Source organism: Phyllostomus discolor, chromosome 3 (assembly GCF_004126475.2).
Source record: "Phyllostomus discolor isolate MPI-MPIP mPhyDis1 chromosome 3, mPhyDis1.pri.v3, whole genome shotgun sequence".
NCBI classification, from domain to species: Eukaryota; Metazoa; Chordata; class Mammalia; order Chiroptera; family Phyllostomidae; genus Phyllostomus; species Phyllostomus discolor.
Genome location: NC_040905.2, coordinates 153,496,202 through 153,518,553, shown reverse-complemented (window position 1 = coordinate 153,518,553; position 22,352 = coordinate 153,496,202). Strand labels below are relative to the sequence as shown.

The 22,352-nt window shown below is 40.0% G+C and overlaps 1 protein-coding gene and 1 long non-coding RNA gene across 3 annotated transcripts in view; one reads left to right on the top strand and one right to left on the bottom strand.

Moving 5' to 3' along the window:
* The window catches only part of NFIB (nuclear factor I B), a 234,490-nt gene extending 228,115 nt beyond the window's left edge, over positions 1-6,375 (bottom strand). Inside the window, exon 1 of one of the 2 annotated variants that reach the window (XM_028526353.2) lies at positions 6,220-6,375. In XM_028526353.2, coding sequence (XP_028382154.1) covers positions 6,220-6,237 — 18 coding nt within the window. In that variant the 5' untranslated portion in view covers positions 6,238-6,375. Of the gene's footprint in view, positions 1-453; positions 613-6,219 lie in introns of those variants that run through there. The other variant, XM_028526360.2, reaches the window with a different exon arrangement.
* Positions 1,161-3,551, top strand: LOC118499666. The gene is made up of 2 exons (XR_004902178.1): positions 1,161-1,784; positions 2,082-3,551. It is a non-coding gene; the product is annotated as an uncharacterized LOC118499666 (long non-coding RNA).
* Positions 6,376-22,352: the final 15,977 nt, after the last annotated feature.

Here is a 22,352-nt window from a genome sequence, read left to right as displayed (position 1 = left end):
CGTGTGCCGCTACTGCCCTGCAGAGGCGGCCGCGCCCGCTTCGCTCCCGCGCGGAGGGCCTCGCCCCCACCCCGGCCGTCGTCTGTCGGCCGCCAGCCGCAGACCCCAAGTGAATGAACTTGATTGCGGGTCTTTTGAGGGTGGAGATTTGCCTTGCACTTTTTCTACCCGCTCACACCCTCCCCGGCGCTCACACAGGCGCACACACACCGCCCCCCAAATTCCGGTGTTCGGCTGAGGGTGGGTGGGGAAGAGGTGGAAGCTTCGGCCGTCCAGACAATGGAGCGGAAAAGTGCGTGCCAGGGACTTCGCGGCTACCTCTCCGGGGGCTGCCTGGGACGGCTGGGGCCGCGAATCGGACTCGGCTGCCCAGCCCCAGGTCGGACCTCCGCCGCTTCCAACTCTGCCGCTGGGGTGTTTCGAGGTTCTCCCCTGGTGCCCCGTTCCTCTTACCCTGTCTCCCTCCATCTGGATTTTTTTCCTCAACTTTCTCCCCTCTCGGTCTCACCGGCTTCTGCCCATGGTCCCCCCCTTCAACTCCCCTCGGCGGACCTGAAGGAACCAGTGACTTTTCCTTCACCGAGTGGGAGTTATCCACATCAAGCGTTTCACAACGACACATCAAGAAAAGTAGGCAGGTTCAAGTCAACCATGAAATGGTCACTTTTTAACCCCGTCCTGTCCTCATTAGGGAAATGCTCAAACACAGTCCGTTTTCAAAGAGCGCTCTTAATGAGGCGAGCTTGCCAAGTCTACCAGCTGCAGCCCCCGTAAACCTCGAGTCCAAAGAAGAAAGGCGCTTGGGGGTGGGAATCTGAGGCCCGGGAGAGGGGGGCGGTGGATCGGGGAAGACAGGTAAGGTCAGGGAAATTTCGAGAACTCCCGAGTTAACCCTTTAGGGCACACACCCCTAGGAGCAGCCTCCTGCTCCCCCAGACGCAAATCCTCCCGTCGGCGTTCTAACGACGGTAATTTCCTTTGTGTGGGCCATTTCTTCTTTTTGAAAAGCCAGGATAAAGTTGACAGTCTTTACAGATGAAAGAAATGAGGTCACCAGCGGGGTTAATCCAAATAAAGACTGATTTCTCAGAAAAATTTTAGGCACTCTGAGTTTAAATGTTTAAAAAAAAAATCCCAAGGCATCACTTTGTATTGTACATTATTACTACGTTACACTGCATCCCTTTTCTCACCGTGGACCCGAACCTGGTAGGGGGACAGGGGGAGGGGCGGGGAAGCTCTACTGATAATACCAGCTTTAACTACTAGAGTTTCCCTTTGAACAAATATTCAATTTAACTGGAGTTAATTTACCATAAAAGACATTCCCCTTGGCACAAATGCACTCGTGTCCTTGAACACACCTCTCTGAATGCCTAGACTCACAGAAACCATTATTTTTCGGGGTCTCTTTAAAAAATCGAGTGCCCATCTCCCTTTCTCTCCCTCCCTTCTGCCCTCCCTCCTCACCACACCACCCCCAGTGAAATCCTGGCACCCAGAGAGCACTCCTTTCAGCCAGAGATCCCAGAACCAGCCGCTGTCCCCTGGCAAAAGAGGCCCAGTGCTGAGCCCTGGGCAAGTGTCTGCAGACATCGGTGCCCCTCCTCCCTGATTAGTTTCCCTTCCCAACAGAAACCACTTCCTTTTGCCACCAAAACTAGGCTGCATCCTAAAGTTTCTCACAAGCTTAAAAACGAGAAATGAAAATTGACAACCGTTACACAGAGGAGCTCACAAAAGCTGCAGCAACAGGAGGGGTGAAGGAGCAGCGACAGACACAGGTAAGACCCCAGAGAAGTGAAGACAGTCTGGAGCCTCCCAGGCCTATCACTTAGGGGTTCAAATCTCTTTCAGGTGCTCTGTTTGTAGGGCGCTTATGATTGGATACAGTTTCATGGGTACAGTGGATGCTTGGTAGTTTGGGATTTTGATTTGTTTCCAAGAAAAAGGAAAATGAGAAAGGAGTAATTTTGATGTGGGGAAAACCAATATAGGGAGGAAGAATGAGCAAGAAACATCACCACAGAAAGGGTTATGGGGTGGGTGCTCAGTTTATGTGGCTTTGACTGTCCTCTCAGGCCTTGGAGCCACAGGCAGGATGGCTGACATCCCCCACAACACTGCTTCTTGTCCAGCCAATGCCAAGGTCACTACAGGCCTTCCCAGGATGAACTCTAAGAGAGCCTTTGTAAAGACTGACTGGTGGATTTGCCTGTGTGGGACATCTGGCTTCTCTCAGCACAACACTAGTCCTCCACTATCTTTGGTTGGAGAAATACTAATCTTTTAAGTCCCCAGAAGAGATTAAAAAAGGAAGTAAGAAAGTATATACATTTTAGCCACTTTCCTTTTTCCCCAGTATGTCTGTGCCGTGGTATTAAGACTGATTTTAAAGTATCGCTGAAAAGCTTCTGATACTGTAAGAATGGGCCAGACACTTCTCAGACATTGGTACCTACCTCTCCTAAACTCTGTTCTCTTTCCCACAGTGATACACTTAGAACAGCTGGTATGACAGGCCAATTTCATTCACCCCAAAAGCTGGCTTAAGGAGTTAGAAAGAAGTGAAAGGTTCCTGCGGCAACAGGAAAATCTGATATTTCAGAATTCCTAAAGATTTCCTCCCTAGATCATCTATCACCTGCCTCCTTATAGGTAAAAAAAAATTCGTTTCTGACAAATAGTTTATTGATTTCAAGAAGTAATGCCAGTGCTTCAAATGACTAGATTTTTCAAAACTCAGTTGTATAATATTAAAAACTTAATCAGTGTTTACCCCATTGTAGCCTTTCAGTGACGTCCAGAGAGGAGTTTGACATCTCAAGTATCTCCTAATATTGATCTTCTTTTAACCTCCCTTGTAAAGAAACTCAGTGGCAGGTTGAAAATCCTAGGCAGTTTAGGGAAAAGTTTCTTGGAGCTTAACAAAGCTGTCATTTTCAATACATCGGATGACTTTTTCTCTATTGCATATGATTTGAAGGGGAGGCTCAATAATTCCACACACCCTGGCTTCACTGCCAATATCAATATTTTAAAACTAAATACAAAAGACACAGATGACCTCCTGACCCCAGGAAATAGGCCTGTGAAACTGTAAGTATCCACCACACCATGCCCAGGGACCTTCCTTCTTCCAAATAAACCACAAAAAAGAATGTGTAGCTAGCCTGGAAAACACAGTTTTATATTCACAAGCAGGAACACCAAAAAGCCTCTCAAAAACGCTTATATAAACAACCAACAAGTACTGAAATTGCCTGCACTTGATGGGAATTGCAAAACCATGCCCAGCTCTCTCAGCCCTTAAACTACTACTGTAAAATGAGGGTAGCAATTTTTTCATACTAGAAAATTCACAACCTGTTAGGCTCCCCACCCCGCCCCCACCCGTATTGCCAGGCTTTGCCTTTCACTGAAATGAATAAGTAACCACGGACTTTTTTTCCCTCCTCTGGGAGCTGTTTGGTGTCCCCTGAGGACAAAACTAAATGAGAAAAATGACGTTGTTAATGTCATTGCTGAAATGCCTGTACTCCACTGTTAAAGAAAAAAAAAAGTGTCCCACTTTGTGTTCCTACGTTTCAGGCACACTTACAAGCTATGACTGAATCAAAACACCGACTGGGCCAGATCCCTATTAAGGTTAGCCATTTCTACTTCTCTACAGAGATGAGGCCATTTCATCAAGAGAGATTCCCAACTTCTGAAGACATTTGCTCCCCAGATTACAAAGTCAGGAGTTAGTTGCTAACTTTTGCATGGTTTATTTTATGCTTTGAAAAATGATGGTAATAATTGCCTTGCTTTACTCGCAATACTTCCAAAGTTACATACACTCTCACAGTCTCTTCTCTGCTGATACTGAGTTGTAGTTACTGTCCTTTTTCAAAATAGCCGAATTTTAAAGTAAAACTATACTGTCATTTTATTTCTAGGTGTAAATTGACTTTTGCTGCTCACTACACATGCACATGTGACATGAAAACAGATTAGTTTTAAGGAGATGTTTAGCAAGCTTTATCCAAGATAGCCAAGTAGTCACTGCATATGTGAGGTGTAGAAAGTTCATTGCAAATCAACACAGACTTTCTGCACCCCCATCTCTAATTCGTCCCTTGAAAGCTGCCATTCTATTTGAAAATCAAAACTATGCATAACAGAATTGTGCATTTTAACTTTCAAATTAAAAATTTGCAACTACAGAAAAAGGACAGACAATTGGGCCTATACAAAATGTTTATACTGTGAAATCTCAGAAATGCATCTGAAATATTTTAACCCAGTAAGTTAATAAATGTCAAAAACAATAATATTGTCAAATCGTGTGATGTCACAAGCTCCAAAAACAAAGTTACAGATGTTATGACATCACATTCACTCATAATTATGCTGCTGCTCGGTCTGGCCATATTAAAATTAAACAGATGACTATGTCTGCTAAAAAATAAAAAGAATTTATTTTGGACATCAAACAATGAAACTGTCACCATTTATTGTATGAAACGCTCAGCTAATCAATTTCCTATTAAACACAGCTTTCAACAATAGTCAGCTTTTAAAAAATTCATCAGGGCCAGTAAAAACCTTTTCCCAGTTCACAAGAATGCAGTTCCAACCACGGAGGATAATTACCCTTCTAATACTTTTATTGCCCAAGCACTTTTTCCTGTGTTCCCCATCAGTTAGGCAGGAATCTGCAGTATATTGTATCAGTGAGTTGAAGTGCTTGACCTTTGACCACATATGATTTAATAGGGACTTTTCAGCGCTGGAGCTTTCTCCAGCTCTCATACCATTAAATGAAAACATCAAACCTCAAATGTAAAACTGGAAACCACAACGTTTTGTGTTTCACAACTCTTAGCAGTTTTTAGTTAGGCTGCTTAAAGGTCAGCTTCTTCCCCTAACAATGCTCTCCCCATACAGTAAATGTACTCAAAAGTCACACTAACTCTGATTTTGATTAAATCTTGAACTCCCCAGTCAGATACACACGTGCACCCTGCTTATTTACACGTGCATTCTTTTCTAACCACATAAGCATGCATGTATGATTTCCTGGATTTATTCCATAGTAGGGCTAATTTAAATGTCTGTTCAAGTATAGGTTCAAAAGTTAACTTTTTCCCGCCTGTTGGAAAGTTAAAATTACAAAGAATGGTGCTACAGGATCCGTTCAAAGAAAGTTAGAGCTAATCTTGTGTATTTTGGCGCCCTTTCCCTGCCAGCTACTGTACTTGGGGGGAGGAGGAGGGAACTTGGAGATCTAGTCTGTCCCGTCTCAAGTTCAATGGCAGTTCTTCTAACCGGAGGAGAAGATGGCCATGTTCACAGCCCTAATAATAATTCCAATCACGCCACTTCGGCATCTTGTGTCAAAGTCGAAACTGGCTTCCCCGCCCCCTTCAACCTGAAAGCTGCCAAGTCCTCACACACTCTGCATTCAACCACAAGTTAATGGATGGGATATTGTGCATTAAAATGTGTCCCAGACATACTGGCGAAGAGAGGACAAGGGAAAAGAGAGACATGCACGCACACACGCGCGAGCGCGCGCTCACACACACACACACACACACACACACTTAGAAGGGAAAAAAATTCTACAGCAAAAACAGCAGGGCAGGAGGGGGAAAAAAGTTTTACCAGGAGCGGGAAGAAATCCATCATAATCTTTTTTTTTAAGTGGTGGGTGGGGGAGGAAGAGGGCTAACAATTCAGTCCTGCTTTGCAATGAACAGAGCTATATAGTACTACCCTCACTTAAAAATGTATTTTTAAATGAGAATATATAACAAAGCTGTGTGCATTCACCTTAAAATGAAGAATGCTGCAAAAAGAAAGAATAGGCTACAAGATATAAATGAAATATCATCTGTACAGTAACTTTTTCCAAAATTGGGGGAGGGTAAAGCAGGAAGTTAAAGCCGGGGAAAATGCTACATTTCACTGTTTGGACTCACAACATTATCCGTTGATTCCTGCCATAAAGTATTAAACATAAACTCAAATTGACAAAGCTAAAAAAATTACATATTTTCATTAGGTCTAGAAGTCCAATACTATAGCTCAACCAGTAAAGCAGAAATAACATTTAGGTAAAACAGTCAATTTTCAAGGTACAAACAGGAAAAAATCTGTGTCTGAGGTGGAGGAGGGTGCAAGGGACGGACAAAACAAGGAAATAAAACCCATCATTTCAAAGCCACATACCATCGCACTGTATTGCATTAAATAAGAGATCTTGAATCTGTAACAGAACCCTGGGCCGCTGACTTCACGTGTCTCAGGTACAGTTTTGTGGATTTTTTTCAAGGGTTGTTTTGGTGTCGCTTTTTGTGTTTATTTTTTTTTAAAAGGCAATCCGGGAGTAGTCTCTTTTTTTAATTATTGTTTCTGTAATACCACAATTCTTGACCCCAGAAGAAAAGGCGGTAAAAGTCAAGTCTTAAAAGCAGGCAGCCAGTCCCTCAGTCTGTCTGGATATCCAGTTTTCCTTCCTCTTACTTGCAGAAGATTGTTTTTCTTGGTTGACTTGAAAGCCGTCCAGAGTGTGCGTGTGCGTGCGTGCGTGTGTTTGCTGGGTTTTATTGTTGTGTTAGCAAGACTGTTCTAGGGGTGGGGGCTGACTCTCCACCCGGGCTCCGGGCAGATGCAACCGGCGCACCCGCGGGGTTGCGCACTCGCCCTTCCTCGCCCTCGGATTGGCCTGGTCGGCGGCGGGGCAGCCCCGGAACCGCCACCCACCCGCGCACCCTTTCTGCGCTCGATCCGCCGCCGCCACCCAGGCTTCTACTCTTTCTCCCGCTCGCCGCCTGTCCCGCCCCGCCCCGGCCGGCTGGCTTGGGCGCGCGGGAAGCGCGGCTCTCCGCTTCCGCCTGGCGGCGGGAAGGAAACCGAAAGGAGGAGCCCGGGGCTGGCGCGCATCGATGCATATTCATCAGGTCACCCGCCGCGGCGGAGGCGGGAGCCGGCCTGAGTGGGTGTGGCGGCCTGCGGGTTGCGGGCGCCCCTGGCGAGTGGTGGACCTGGTGGGGCGGGAGCGCGTGGGGGCGGGCGAGGAGGGAAGCGCCGCCCGTCTGCCTAGTCCCCGGTTCCAGGCGCCTTAGTGCTGCAGCGGTCGAGGGGCTTCCCCGCGGGCGTGGGGAGAGGGGAGAGGGGACGAACAGCCGCTCGCGACTCTTCACAAAAGAACAACAATGATTACAGAATTGTTTTGACTCCCCTACTTCCCGCCACGTTGCTCCGTCAACTTCGCAAGGCCACGTTTGTTTCCGTGTAAAGAGAGTTCTGAAATGGTCCTTAATGCGTAGCGTTATGATTAAAGCAAAACTGCCAGAAAGGGCACTTTTGGTTCCTGTGTTTTTACGTCAAAGTGAATGTCAGTAATTTAGGGGTAGGGGGAAGAAATAAGCAACACAAAAGAGATGTATGCAACCATTGGGTCCCGAGAAGTAAACACTCTAGGTGAGATTTGGTAGTGACTTAATGTTCACAAGGAATATTTGATTAGCATTTTTTAAGTTAAAGTTATGTAGTTTTCTGCATAGTTTTAAAATAATTATTTTTATTTTAAGCACTTGTGTAGGGGTAAAAGTGCTTAAACTACGTTGTGATATAATTCTGTTTTTAAATTTAAATATTAAAAGTGAAAATATAACATGAGCCCTAAATTTACGTGGTACTATCCCACCTGTGTTTGGAAAAGATTTTATTACGGAGATCCTGACTAATTATGTAATTGCACAACAGACAACAATAGCTTCAAATATCCTCTAAAAACCCTGTTCAATTATGTGATTACCAGTGAGACTGGAATAACTCCCAATGAATTGTTCTTATCTCTCTACTAAGTGTGAGCATGTCAATATTTTAATCCCACTGGTGTTTACACTCAAAGTCCAAAAGAATTTAAACAACATTGTTTTGGTTTTTAGTTCCAAAAATGTCTATTATAAAACAAGACATTTTTGGCCTCATGACAACAAAAAAAATGGTTGTTCTTCTCCTGAACATATATATACATTATATAGATGTTTTGCTGTATGTGAATGATACATATATTTTTTAAATTTTTTAAATTGATTTTAGGGGCAGAGAGAAAAACATGGATCTGGTGTTCCCCTTACTTATGTATTCATTGGTTGATCCTTACATGTGCCCTGGCGGGGGTCAAACCTGCAGACTTAGTGTGTCCTGTGGAGGCTCTAACCAACTGAGGTACCCAGCCAGGGCCTATTTTCAATGATAATAAGTGCAAAACTAAAAATTGGATTGATCAAATTGGACTCGAGAAAATGCTGGACTTAAAAGTGAGTTATTAAACTGAAGGTTTAAGAGTTCCCAATTTCCTGTCCAAAAAATTTTTTAAAAAACTATCACAATATATATTTATATTTATAACTTTGGGAAAGGACATGAAGGGTGGGGATACATACATGCACACACGTATGTATGTATGTATATCTCCATACTCAGCTATAACTGCCAAAGGAAAATTAAATTTTAACGTTTACCTTGTTCCAAGTTAGGTATTTTTAACCACTCAGCTGGTGTAACTGTAACTCAGTCTACCCAGGCAGTCAATTCAGGTGGGTAACAAACAGATCTGTTTCCATTATAGGATATCGTAATAGTAGTTTCATGGTTAAGTAATCACATTTAGCACTAGGAAACAAAAATAAAATATTAAAAATCAATGCAGCTAAATTTTAAAAATATTATTTAGGCGGGGGAGACAGTGTTTAAATGGACAATATTACCAAATTCCAAGACTTTTGTAAGTATGCTTCAGAAACTTTTCTCTCTTGTAATTATTTGAAGTCCATAGCAGAGTTACCGATCCTTCCCAACATCTATTTCATGTAAAAGAGAAATGACATTACAGGAAGAATCAGTTTTGTTTACGAAATATTCTAAACACAAAATGGAGACTGGAATAGGAAAGGGAAAAGAAAAGGATTTTCTGGGCTTCTAGTGATGACTTGAATGAATCTAGACTTGGTGTCACCTGTCAGAGGATTTCTTCCTAAGCATATTATTTGCTAATAGAATGTACCACTGCAAGTCATGTTCAGCCTTTCACAGATCATCTTTTTTTACTCGCATGTCATTTGTTTCTTTTGACATGTGAAGCTTACAAGAATATTTATTCCTATATAATCACTCTTCTGTCTGTCAAATATGTATATATATCATAATTAAATAATAACCAAGGTTTACGAAATGAGAAGGCTAATTTTCAATCATGTGTTATAGAAATCAGCCTCACTAATTAGTGGTCACCTCCTAAATCTTTTAATTGGTTAATGATCATGTTCTTCTAATCTACATCACTTGATTTTCTGGTTTCCGTATTTTGTCATGTAAATAAATATGTAGAAATTAGGGAGTGTTTTAAAATAGATGCTTTTTTAAAAAGTTAAAGTTATCTTGGTTAAAAGTCTTTCCTAGAATGCATTAATGTCCAATATTGTTGTATAGTAATCTTTTTAGAAATTATAACTAATTATTCATGTTTAAAAATAAGAACTGTCCAACATTACTTAGACATTTTTGGTCCCCTGACACATCTAACTAAAGTGATTGCCGTAGAAAAGTTCATTTTTTTTCTGCCTTTAGTTACAGGCACAGTTTATTCCTTAGAACATAGTAGAAGAGTTTTGAGTATACTGACACTTGAGATTTTCTGGTTCTTCCTACAGCCACTTAATTGGTAATGCAGTTTCTGTACATTTTCTTCAAATTAAGAACTTTTAAAATTGTGCTAGCAACATCTGTGTGTATGTTTATCTTTGAGAATAATCACTATATAATTATTTCTAAAAGGCATGCATTATTACAATGCTTTACGTCATAATTGAAGTAATTCCTCTACCCCATCTAAACCAGTAATTTTCAGTCATCACCCCAAAGGTGTTTATTTTATCTTACTTCTCTCTTTCTCAAAAATATAGGAAGCGTGTTTTTATTTCTATTATTTTTTATTATTAAAGAGTACACACTAATTTATTAGATTATTATATTTAGTCCATCACTATGCCAGCATTTGTGCAAATTTAATGTACATAATAAAGATAGAATATTTAAGATCCAATGCTAAATAAAACATGCCATCTTTTAAAACAATCGTAAAATTATTTTTTAGAATTTAAAAAATATATAATGTATAAACCTGTGTAAGCATGCCTCTTTCATATTGCCTCTTGTAATTAGTTTTAATTATTTCTCAATAATTTAAAAATATTTAGAGAGGCTTAAGTTAGGACATTTATCAAATGCCAACTTTGGCATTTTGTTTGAGATCAGTCGATGCGGGCTGTCCCGTACAAGTTCTGCTGAGGAGGGGAGAATGCACACTTAGTCTATTGTTGTGTAGGAAGAATACCCAAGTATAAATAACAACCTCTGGGAACTATTTTTGTTTCTCATTGGTTATAGCAGCATTTAGCTATGATCCGTTATGCCTGTTCTTTAGACATTGATTGTAAAAATAAACACGATGCCTTTCCCACAAGACATAGTTGCTCATCGTACAGAATTATATCTGTAGAAAAGACTTCAAGAGATTACTGGATAGGCCCTCACAATGAAATAGAAACTCCACACCAGCCAGGATAGGCACACCAGGTCATTTTCTAACCATTGAGACTATGGGTACAAAAATAAATATACACACACGGTGTTCCTTCTTTCACTAACTGCATGCTGCACCTGTGCACACATATATCTGATGACATCTGCTAACATAATAAATCTCCAGTGGCTTGTGGTGTCATCAAAAACCTGAGATGGTGGTATGGCTCACAGCCTCACCAAGCCCAGGGCTTTAGTCTTGTTAAATTTCACAGGCTAAAAAGAGATAGTCTCAGACTCATTCTGTATATGAACCAGAGATTTTCAAGAGTGGGCTAAGGTGGTTTACCGGGTGGGGCAGGGGAACCCTCTAGTTATGACTCAATGTGTGAAAAATCTTAGTCTCTGATGAATGGCAAGAAATCAAAGACATCTCTCAGCTTTGAAAAATCATTTTTATTTTCATATTTATTAATTCTCAATTTGAAAACTTGAAGTGCTGATCTTTCTTAGCCTATTTATGCCTTAAGACTTACTTCTTAAAAATCTATGAGCAATTCAATCTTCATATCTTGCTTACTCACATTTTTTATATAACTTTAGAATTTCAACTATCAAAGTACCCATTGAAAGAAAATAATAGATTTGAATGAATTCCAGCTATAATGATAATTAAATTAAGCAAAGAAAAAGCAAGAGTTTTCTCAAAAAATTTTTCAGGAAATTTGTGCCATATATAAGATTTCTGAAACAACCTTATATATGAAAAAACCATATATATATATACATATATATATGAAAAAATTTCCCATATTTTTTTAACCTTTTTCATAAAAGAGAAGCATCTGGCAATCCCGGAATCAGTGAGGCAACAGGATGTAAAAAGCGCTAGACAGTCTACTGATCCTTCAAAAAAATCCTGGCAAAGGACCATCCTGCCTTTTGCTCAGTGGGCCATTTTCAAGAAGAAAGTGAATGGCAAGCCCCCTGCATCCACATCCTGTGGTTGGCTTTAGTACCAAGGATTCTTCTTGGCCTATCTAGAACATGATGGTATCATTTCAAGTTGCCTACTACTAACGAAGATCAATAACCACCTTCTTTTGTCTTTATTCCATAACTAAGGAAGCCTACATACTTCTCAGGGAGTAGAGGAAGAAGGCAATCCTTGTACAAACAGGTATCACATGCTTAGCATGGGCCCTGTAGGTGCTACCATGCATGGGTAGGTACATGTTTGAGGATTTCTGTGTATATGATATGAAGACCTTTGATTCTCTTATGCTCAAATTAGTGTCTTCTAAAGTTTTTAGACAAGGGTAATCTTCTCATGGGGTATCTTGAAAGGCTTCAAGTAAACAATAAATAACAACCTCTGGCTTTCTGCTCACTTTACAGGTAGCTAGTGTGAGTCTGATAGAAACCAAAGAAAAGTGTAAGTAGGGATGATAAAAGTAAAGTGCTCTCCCCACAACACCCCACCCGCTCAAAACCAAACTAAACCCTGTAATATATTCAGAAGCCAAACTAACAAAGTTGGGAAACTTTTGATACTGCTATTCTTCATGACATGGGAAGTCATTTTATAAACAACAAGGGGAAAAAGGGGGGGAGGAGCAGTGTTAGGTGGAAAATACCAGGCACACGGGGTTTACACTGCCTGCCCCTACTACTGCCTTCTTTTAATCACCTAGTGTTTAAGGGTGCCTGACAAACAAATACAGAAGTCAGGGTAGAAATACAAGTTTCAAGAACATACTTAATATCACTCTCTCCCTTTTTCTCTTCATATCTGGCACCATCCTGAGTTGCCCTCATTATTTCTTGTACTATTATCTCAAATTTTTGTACAAACAAAAGTAGACACTGTAAATAAATAATAAAATACAAATAGCATCCACCTACTGTCCCATCACCTAAAATTTTTGTTTCATTTGAATATATGCCATTCCAGTTGTGCTTCTATACATGTATGCTGCTTGCACAGTTATATCTTAAGGTGGATAGAATTCCCTTCTGCAACTTTCCCACTTAATCATCTATATCATTGATATGAGTGAAGAGGCACAAAATTGTAAAAGGTTAAAACTGGAAGAGAAACAAAACTGGCAACATCTCTCTTTTGTCCTCTCATGCTTTTAATGTTGGATTCACTGTCGATATTTAAAAATTGGAATATTTTACTAAAAATCAGGATATCCTGCTTCTCTTGAAAAGTGGAAGGCAAGACACTTTTTGGACGAGTGTTGGGCACAGGACCGATGGGTTGGAGCGGAGCAACTGCTGCCCTCGGTCTCCACAGTCCCCATCACTCTCTGTCGCGTTACACACAACCACTTTCCTCATTTTCGTTACCCACTTGCCTCCTGTACGCATGAGTTTACAACACTTGATCTATTCCAAATGTTCTTCTAATAGGTGAAAAATAAAAACAAGTTCAGAGAGGTAAAGTGACTTGCTTAAGGCTGCTGAGCTAGTTAGTAGCAGTGCCAGAATCATAAAATGGGCCTCCTGACTTGAAACAGGTGTTCTTTATAGTAACAATTATTTCAGAGCATGTGGGAAGCTGGTTCTGCATGCCAGTGTGACAGCCTCACCAGAACCACCATGACCACAAGCTCCTTTACAGACTGAACTGTCCCAGGTTAGCCATTCACCACCTTTTACTCTCCAGGTCAAAATTAACATTTGATATCCATAAGCCAGAAGTCGGAGTCTCCATGAATCCTGGCCCTGCTCACAGCAACTCTTCCTGTTTCTCTCACTAAAAACAAAATGCCTGAATGCAAGTGAGGGAAGATGATCATTTCTTGGAGATAACATCGAATCTGTTCTTGTTGATAAAGAAATTACCTAAGTAAAAAGTTAAATGGCTTACAATGTTCCATCAGACATATCTCTTAGAGGCGTGATGATATACCACACAGCCTAGGAGACCACCACTGCCCTAGAAAAGATAAAACTCCCACATCTGTACAGAGACTGTATTTCCTGCACATTAAATCAGGGTACATGGTGCAACCAAGAACTTTTTTTCTTTTATGAACTTAAGATTTTGGAAAGTTAAAAAAAAAAGAATCATTGTTGGCAATTGTTCAACAAATGGACTTTATAAAAAAGAATAAGGAATAAAGATTCTTAGATACACCATCTAAGAATGCCTGATATTCTTAGATATACCATCTAAGAATGCCTGATCTCTATGTCCATGTGGGCAATTCTTAGAATTTGCTCAGACAGCAGGCCATGTTGTCATTGACATGAAGTGTCGTGCAGTTTGCACTTGCTTGTAGTGCTTTGTTCTTCAGACAGAACACCCACTCTCTAGGTTCTAGTCCCAAGTGGAGAAGGACCTGAGAACAAACATACAACGTCACAGAGTCTGCACAGTAAATAATTGAGAAGGTCATACATTATGCACATGTTGAGTCTACAATTACTCTCTTGGCATGCATGGAAGTGGTCCACATTCAATCAGGCTCTAGGCTCATTCACAGAAGATCTTAATGACCCTTGTTCTGCCCAAAACACCACATTAGTTGAGCAACATGGGCACGCCATTCCACATGAGGAAGCCAGACCGTCTCTGCTGGGTCTCCCTACATTGTAGATACGCAGGCTTCTTCCAGAGCATTTTAAATGTCTACCCACGAGCTGGATCTTCTTTACTGTGACCTTTGCCAACAACTTACTTAAGCAAGCCCTCTCCTGGGGCAGTAGTTTTCTCCAACCTTAGGTAAAGATGAGAGTCATGACAAGTGATGGTAATTACTAGGTACTAAGGTCTAATTATGGCTCTGCTCTGTGCTCAGTAGGTCCTGTACATTATCTCAGCTCTTTTAAAAATGAGGAGCCTGAGGCTCAGAGAGATTTGGTTATCAACAGAAGGTCCTGGAGCTCCTAATCTAGATCTTTCTAATTCCAAAGCCCATGGCCATAGCAGACCTGTACAGGCAGAAAGGACTTAGTCATGCTGTAACCATCTTGATGAATGTGGCTCCTTCATAGGAGTTGCCTGGGGAGGTTTCTCAAGTATTCCTTAAAGCGTTTTTATCACTCTTCTTTTGAAATTTCCTTTAGAACCTCAGGCACATTCTTTTTAATATTATCAATGGAATAGATCTTGCTCCTTTGAATGTGGATTGGAGCTTTGGATACAGCTGTGATTCATTCAGTACCCTGTGGTGATTAAAGATCTCATGGAGCTGGGTTAACCAGTTTGGGTCAAGAATGTAACGAGATTATTTTCATTCTCTAGTATGTTCTACAGGTAATGGAATAGAGACTTTAGACTTGGACTAAGAGGCACTGGGGTTTTGGATTCAATTCCTGACTTAGCCACCCAAAAGCTATATGATTCTGGCATGGCATGTAATATCAATAATTCTGAGCCTAGGTCTCCTTACCTTCAAAAAGAACATAAGAAAAAAATGCCCATGTCAGTGATGTTGTTTAGGGATCGAAAAATATCCTGTGTCAAACTATGTATGTATGAATGAGTCTGAAATGTAGGCCTTTCTCAATAAATATATCCTGAATCTGTCAGATTATTATTTGTCTCCAACCTCGTCCTTCAGATGTGGTGAGAGATGGTAAATAAGGGCTAATGTGGTCTGTGACAATGACCGGACCTCGCAGCCTCTCTGGGCCTGGCATAAAGCATTCATTTGCAATTCTAGTTTAAAAACCCAGAGGATTATTCCCAGTTCTCTGATGCTACATAAGATGAATTTAAAAGAGGCTGTGGTGCAGTCTGAAATTTGGGGGAGGTAGTTTAGATCTCACCTCCACTTCTATGCTCTCATCTTAAGCAGGGGCTTCTTCCTAAACATTTAAGGAGCGCCAGCCCTGTGGCAGGCACTGGCTCAAGGGAAGACATGGGACACTGCTGCTGTCCTCAGTAACCATTTCCAAAGGGCTGGCTCAATAACAGGCACAGAATGATGCTACCCAAATTATAAAAATTGAGAATCCTTCAGAACCCTGCGATACAAAGAGTTTCATTCATCTACTGAATAAGATGTTCTAACTCCAGGCAACTAATGAACACTTGCTATGTCCAGCAGATACAGTGTGAACAAAAACAACATTCTAGCATAGAGCAAGGAGACCTGGGATGGGGCAGGGGAACAGAGACCATGGCAGGAGCTGACAAAAATACAGAATTTGTGTGGTGATGTTCTGAATGCATATGCTTGAGAGGCTTCTCTATGAGGTCAAAAGGGTGATCTGAGAATTCTAGAAACCTTGCAGGAAGATGTTTATCAAAAGAAGGAAAAGGGGAGTATGCAAAGCTTTTTGCAACATACAGTGTATCAGGATATCTATTGAGGACAGGGGACGAGAGCAGTATCTGGGGACAGTTTCAGAGCTTTGACAGCTCATTGGAAAACCACTCTGCCCTTTCCTTTGCAAGCCTGAGTGTGGTGAGTGATGCTTTCCCTTTCAAGCTGACCTATTTTCATTTTCATGTTAGAATACTTATTAAGCATTTTAACTCATTTATCTTCTTAAATATCCTATGATATAGGTACAGTGTTTTTTCCATTTTACAGATGAGAAAACTAGGGTACAGAGAGAGTAAATAACTTACCCAAGGTCAATAACTCTCACATGTCATAGGCAGGATTTGAACTTAAGATGTGTGTTTCTAGACCCTTGGCTCTTAACTACCAATTTTATGCAAACATTTTTTTCCCTCTACATGTCCCATCCTCAGTAGAGTGGCTTTACCCAACCTTGAAATATCTGCTCCTTTCTATGGAGCTCATTCTAAGCCCCCAAACTCCCCAACAGGGAGCCAAAAGATAAAGTATGGAAAACTTTATCAGCACTGTAGAGAGATAGTAAAGACCGGTCAGGACTTAGTCACCCAGCAGAAAAGAGGCACTTTAGCAGCCTTGACCTAATTCTTTGGACTCTTAGAGGATGAGAGACCTAAGTGATTTCCCTCATCTCTTTTCCTGGGCTTTAAAAAAAATTACTGTTCATTCATACAATGGACTATTATAGAGCAATAAAAAGAAAAAACTTTATATCATGCATGTAGAAAAAAGGCACATCATTAGTGTATAGCTAGATGAATTATCTATCACCACCATACGTATTAAGCAATGGAAAATTTACCGACAATTCATAAACCACATGCTGTTTTCTGCCAATTAATACTCCCACAATCCTTCTCAAAGATAACCACTACCCTGATTTCAAATAATATAAACTTATAGTGTCTGTTTTTGAACTTTATATAAAGGAAAGCATGATATGTACCCTTTTGTGCCTGAACTGTTTTGTTCGACATTTCATGTGAGTTCCTGCTGTTGTAGGTAACCAAGTTTCAGGGGCGGTGGTTCTCACAGTGCAGTTTGGAATTCTATTGTATGCATACCAGAAAATTTGTTGTATACCTGACAACTACTGGGTTGTTTCCAGTTTGGAGGCAATACAAATAATGGAGATATGAGCATTCTTCTTCATGTTTTCTGGGATCCATATGTATGCATTCTCCTGGGCATAAAGCTAGTAGAATTTCTGGGCTATGAAGTACCTATAATAAATTTTTAAAAGATTGTATTTTTTTATTTTTAGAGAGAGGGGAAGGGAGGAAGAAAAAGAAGGAGAGAAGCATTGATGGGTTGCCTCTTGCATGCTCCCAGCTGGGCACCTGGCTCAAGCATGTGCACTGACTAAGAATCAAACCTGCAACCTTTTGGCTTGTGGGAGGGTTTATGGGAGGTTGCCCAACCCAGTGAGCTACACCAGTCAGGGCACCTATAATAAATGTTAGTAGATAATGCCCAAAAGATTTCTAAACAGATTTACAAATTTATACTCCCAAAAGCAGTGTATGAGACTTTTAGTTGATTAACATCTTCAATAGCACTTTGTATAATTGGTCTTTTTTGTTGTTTTTTTTAAATAACTGGAGTATAGTAATATCTCAATGATGGTTTTCGTTTGCATTTTCCAGATGACAAAGGAGGTTGAGATACTTTTCATCTGTGTACTGGCCATTTGTATATCATCTTTGGTGAAGTGTCTGTTCAAATATTTTGCCCATTTATTTAGTTGGGCTCTCCAGTTTTTGTTTTTAATTGATTTGTAGTTCTTTATAAATTGTGAAAGAGACCTTTGTCAGTTCTATCTCTTGCAGATTTCTCTTCCCATTTTGTGGCTTCCAATGTCACTCAATGTTGCAGTATTTTTGTGAGTTTTTTTAAAAGACACTTATTAAGGAATAGTTGCCATACAATAAACTGATCATATTTAAAGTGTACAGCTTGATAAGTTTTCACATATGTGTACACTCATGAAACTATCACCAGAATCAAGACAGGAAACATTTCAGTCACCTTCAGAATGTTTTCTGTGCCATTTGGTCATCCCTCCCTCCCTCCTGCTCCCCCTCCCCTGCAGCTCCTGATGGGTTTTCTGTCTTTATCACTTGGCTTGCATTAGAATTTTATCCAAGTGGAATCACACAGCACATACTCTTTTTTATTTGGCTTCTTACATTCAGCATATCTTGACATTTATTCATGTTCTTGTACACATCAATAGTTCATTTCTTTTTATTACGGAGTAGTATTCCATCATATAATTTATCTATTATTTGTTGGTGGACAATTAGATTGCTTCCAGTTTTTTACTATTTTATAAAGCTATTATGAACATTTGTGTACAAGTCTTTGTACAGTCATAAGCTTTCAGTTCTCTCCATTAAATACCTAGGAATGGAGATTCTGGGCTTATGGTAGATAACTTGTGAAGGTTTAACTTTTTTAGGAACTGTCAAATTGTTATCCAAAGTAACTGTACCAGTTTACAATTCCATCAGAAATGTGTGAGAGTTCCAGTTCCTCCACACCCTCACTAACTTAGTACGACCAAGTCTTTTATTTTTAGACATTCTAAAGGTATGTGGTATATTCTCTTACCATTTTAACATTGGTTTGTCTAATGACTCATAGTGTCCAGCATCTTTTTATGTGCATATTTATCATTCTCATATCTTCTTTAGTAAAGTGTTTATTCAAATCTTTTGCTGATTTTAAAATTTGAGGTGTTTATTTTCCTATTGTTGAATTATTAGAGCTTTTTGTATATTGTAGATACAAGTCCTTTATCAAATATTTAGTTTGCAATATTTTCTCTCAGACTATGGCTTTCTTTTCAGTCTCTTAGCTATGTTTTTTGTAGAGCAGAATTTTAAAGTTTTGGTGAAGTTATAGTTATAGATCATGCTTTTTGTTGGATATCTAAGTAATTTTGCCAAATCCAACATCACAAAGATTTTTCTACGAATTTCATTTGGAGTTTTTACACTTTTATGGTTTATCTTGAGGTCTATAATCTATTTGATGTAATTTTTGTATGTAATGCAAAGTGTGGATTGGAATTTTTTTCATGTGGATATCTCATTGTTGCAGCACCATTTGTAGAAAAGGCTGTCTTTTCTCTACTGAATCCCCTTTATAGTATCATCCATATATGTTGTGGGTCTGTTTCTGCATTCTCTGTTCTATTTCATTGATCAGTTTGTCTATCTTGATGTCAATAGCACACTATTTTAGTTACTATAGCATTACAATAAGGCTTGAAATCAAGTATTGTTAGTTCTCTAAATTTGTTCTTTTTAATACTATTAATGAATTAATCCAGTGTTTTCTTTGCTTTTTAACAAGTTTTCTCTAAGAAACCCTCAATGTGATCAGACAGACACTCTTCCAACTTGGAGCTGGAAATAACACCTGTGGATTTTAATTCATTCATTCCTTTGGGCTTAAAAGTCACTTTAATTCAAAGATCTTTCATAAATTGCATGAGCTGGAAGGGAGTGGGGCTGTGGTAGAATTAAGCCAAATAGTCATCAGCAATTATGGTAACTGACAGCCATCTGAGAACCTGACCTTTTTGGAAAGAAACACTACACACCGACCTCTTGGGGGCCGGAAAGCCCAGGTGGAAGTTGGAAGGAAAGAGAACCTCTAAGTTATAGTAATTCTTGCCAATTACCAGATATTGTGCTCGCTGTTTTGCATATAGCATCTTATTTTATCTAGGATCACTGTAGTTTCCATTCTAGGAATATGTACTAGAGCAGGGTCAGCAAACCTTTTCTGCAAAGGGCCAGAAAACTGGAGGCAGTGTCAGCCTCACGGTCGTGGGCCTGTGCATGAGCACAGCACTGTGTGCTCGGAAAGGTTCTGTGCTTGCTTCCATGCTCTGCTGTCCCCATGCTGACAGTCTTGGCTTTTTTTTTCAATAAGAGTCCCTGAATTTTCATTTTAATTCAGATATTCTGTAACCAATCCATACTTTAGGCTTTGCAGCCAGATAGTCTCTGATGCACCTACTCAACTCTGCTCACGTTGCACTAAAGTATCCACAGACAATATGTGAACAACAAGTCCAACTGTACTGCAATAAAACTTTATTTATAGACATTGAAATTTGAATTTAATGTTATTTTTACATGTCATGAGGCAGTTTTCCCCTTTTGTTTTTTACTGCCTCACTTACAACATAAAAACCTTCTTCAGTTCACAAGTTGTACAAACACAAGCAGTGGGTTCTGTTTGGCCTGTTGGTAATGGATTTCCATCCCCTCCCTCGGGAAACTCCTGTGCATGTGCAACAGGAGTCATGTACAGGAAGTTCACATCAGAATTGTTCCTAAATACTCCAGACTAGACACAACCAAAAGTCCCCATAAAGGTAGAATGGATACATACATGGCAGTTTATTTATATACAACATGTGGTTGAAAGAAAGCAAGTTGTAAAAGAATACATGCAGTATGACTTTATTTATAAAGTTAAAAAACAGGCCTGCATGAGTGCTAAAACTGGAATTAAAAACCAATAAAGCAAGGAAATGATCTTAAGAAAAATCAGGATGATGGTTACCTCTTGGGAGAAGGAGGTGATGGGGAGGGGACTGCTGAGATACAGATAATGTATTCTTGACCTGGTTCTTGTTTATCTTTGTGTTTGCTTTATATTTATTCCTTGAGCTATACCTTTTATGAATCAACTCTGAAATGTATATTCCATCATTTTAAAATTTTAGTTACTGATTCTAACCCTGAGTTGGCATTTGGAGCCTCATTTCAGAGTGAGGCTGTGGGACAGGGGACTGCATGCCCAGGCCAGGCCACATGTTTCCCACTTCCTGAAGCTCCTCTGATACAGTTTTGAAGACCTTTGGCATCCATCTGGCCCTGGGCTTCACATTTGCCAAAAAGAGTCTCGGCTTTTAGAGCGCTCAAATGTTTTTCCTTTCAGTTTACTTTTGTCTCAGACACTAATACTCTCAGCCAAATTCCCTCAAGGTCAAATCCACGGTACTATAGGCTCCATTGTTGTGAAGCCTTTCTCATTTGCAAATTCCATTTTTCCTAATTTCAAAATCTAATTATAAAAAATTCAGTCACATTGAATTGGGCAGTGGATGTGGGTCCTGGCTACTTTCCCTTCACCCCTCTGTTCCTCAGTGTTTATTCACTTCTGAATTTTTTGATACCTCCTTGTTCTCCATGTATGGCTGTGTGTTGTCATTAACTGGCCAGGGCTAAATTGAAAGGAAAAAAATATGTATTCATGGACATGATTTTAGGACTTGAGTTTAGGAGGAAACCAGCTGGAGTTTGCACTTCACCCAGCCTATCAGCTGTGTGTTCATAGCCAATGTCTCAAACTCTGAGTCTTCTTTCATTAATAAAAGGAAAGGCTAATAACTATGAGAGTCATTGTGAAAATTAGGTAAGTAAAGGTTAAACAAGAAAACCTGTGACATGTACGGTGTTCAACACCTTGTGCTACTGCATGACTTGTGGTACAGGTGCCATAAATTTTAGTTTTCTTTCTCCCTCCTTCCTTCTTTTCTTCCCTTCTTGGCTTTTGCAAGCTTTTTTTCTGTCTACCCTCACCAACCGTCTTAATCCAACAATTGCATAATGATAGAAAAGGGTGGTAGACAGGTTGGGGACAGGAAAAAAATTAAAGGCAGAAAGAAAGATTCTGAATGCTCATGGATGAGCTTGGGAAAAGAGCATACACTACTCTTTACTTGCCTATTCTATTTTATACTTATTTTTCCTTGAGCTCACAGGCCTCTTTCACACCTAGAAATCCAAGAACCATAGCAAGCCTGCTCTCAGATTCTTTTGAGAGCCTAAGAGAAACCATCATCATGGTTTTAAGGATAAAAATTGCTTCCATGTAAATTACTTAGAACCCTGTCTGGCATATTGTCAGCACTCAATAAACATTGGATGTTATTATTGTTGTTGTTGTTGTTATTATCATTATTATTGCTCAAGACAATATCTCAGTACATGTGACAGAAGTTATAAAGCCATTAGCTGCCTCGGCAAATGCATACCCAAGTTACAAATGAAAGTTACGATTTTTATGTGTTTGTTTGTTGTTGTTGTTGTTTAAAGCATTTCCCAGTGCTCCTGTCATTTTTACCGAAAAATGTTTCATTATGCCTTTTCCAGAACAAACATCGTTATAATCACTTCTTGTTCACATCTCTGATATCCCCATGGCTCTTGCTGCCCTCACTGGTAGTAGCAACACCTCTGAATTCACTACCATCTGCAAATATCATTAGCTATTGTTTTTTCCCTCTCCTACTCTATTAATGAAGATGTTAATTAAGACCAGAACTAACACTGACCCCAGCAGCAATCCACTAGACATTTATCCAACTGGATAAACTTCTGTTAGTCATTACCCACTGCTCATAGACATTACCACTACTCC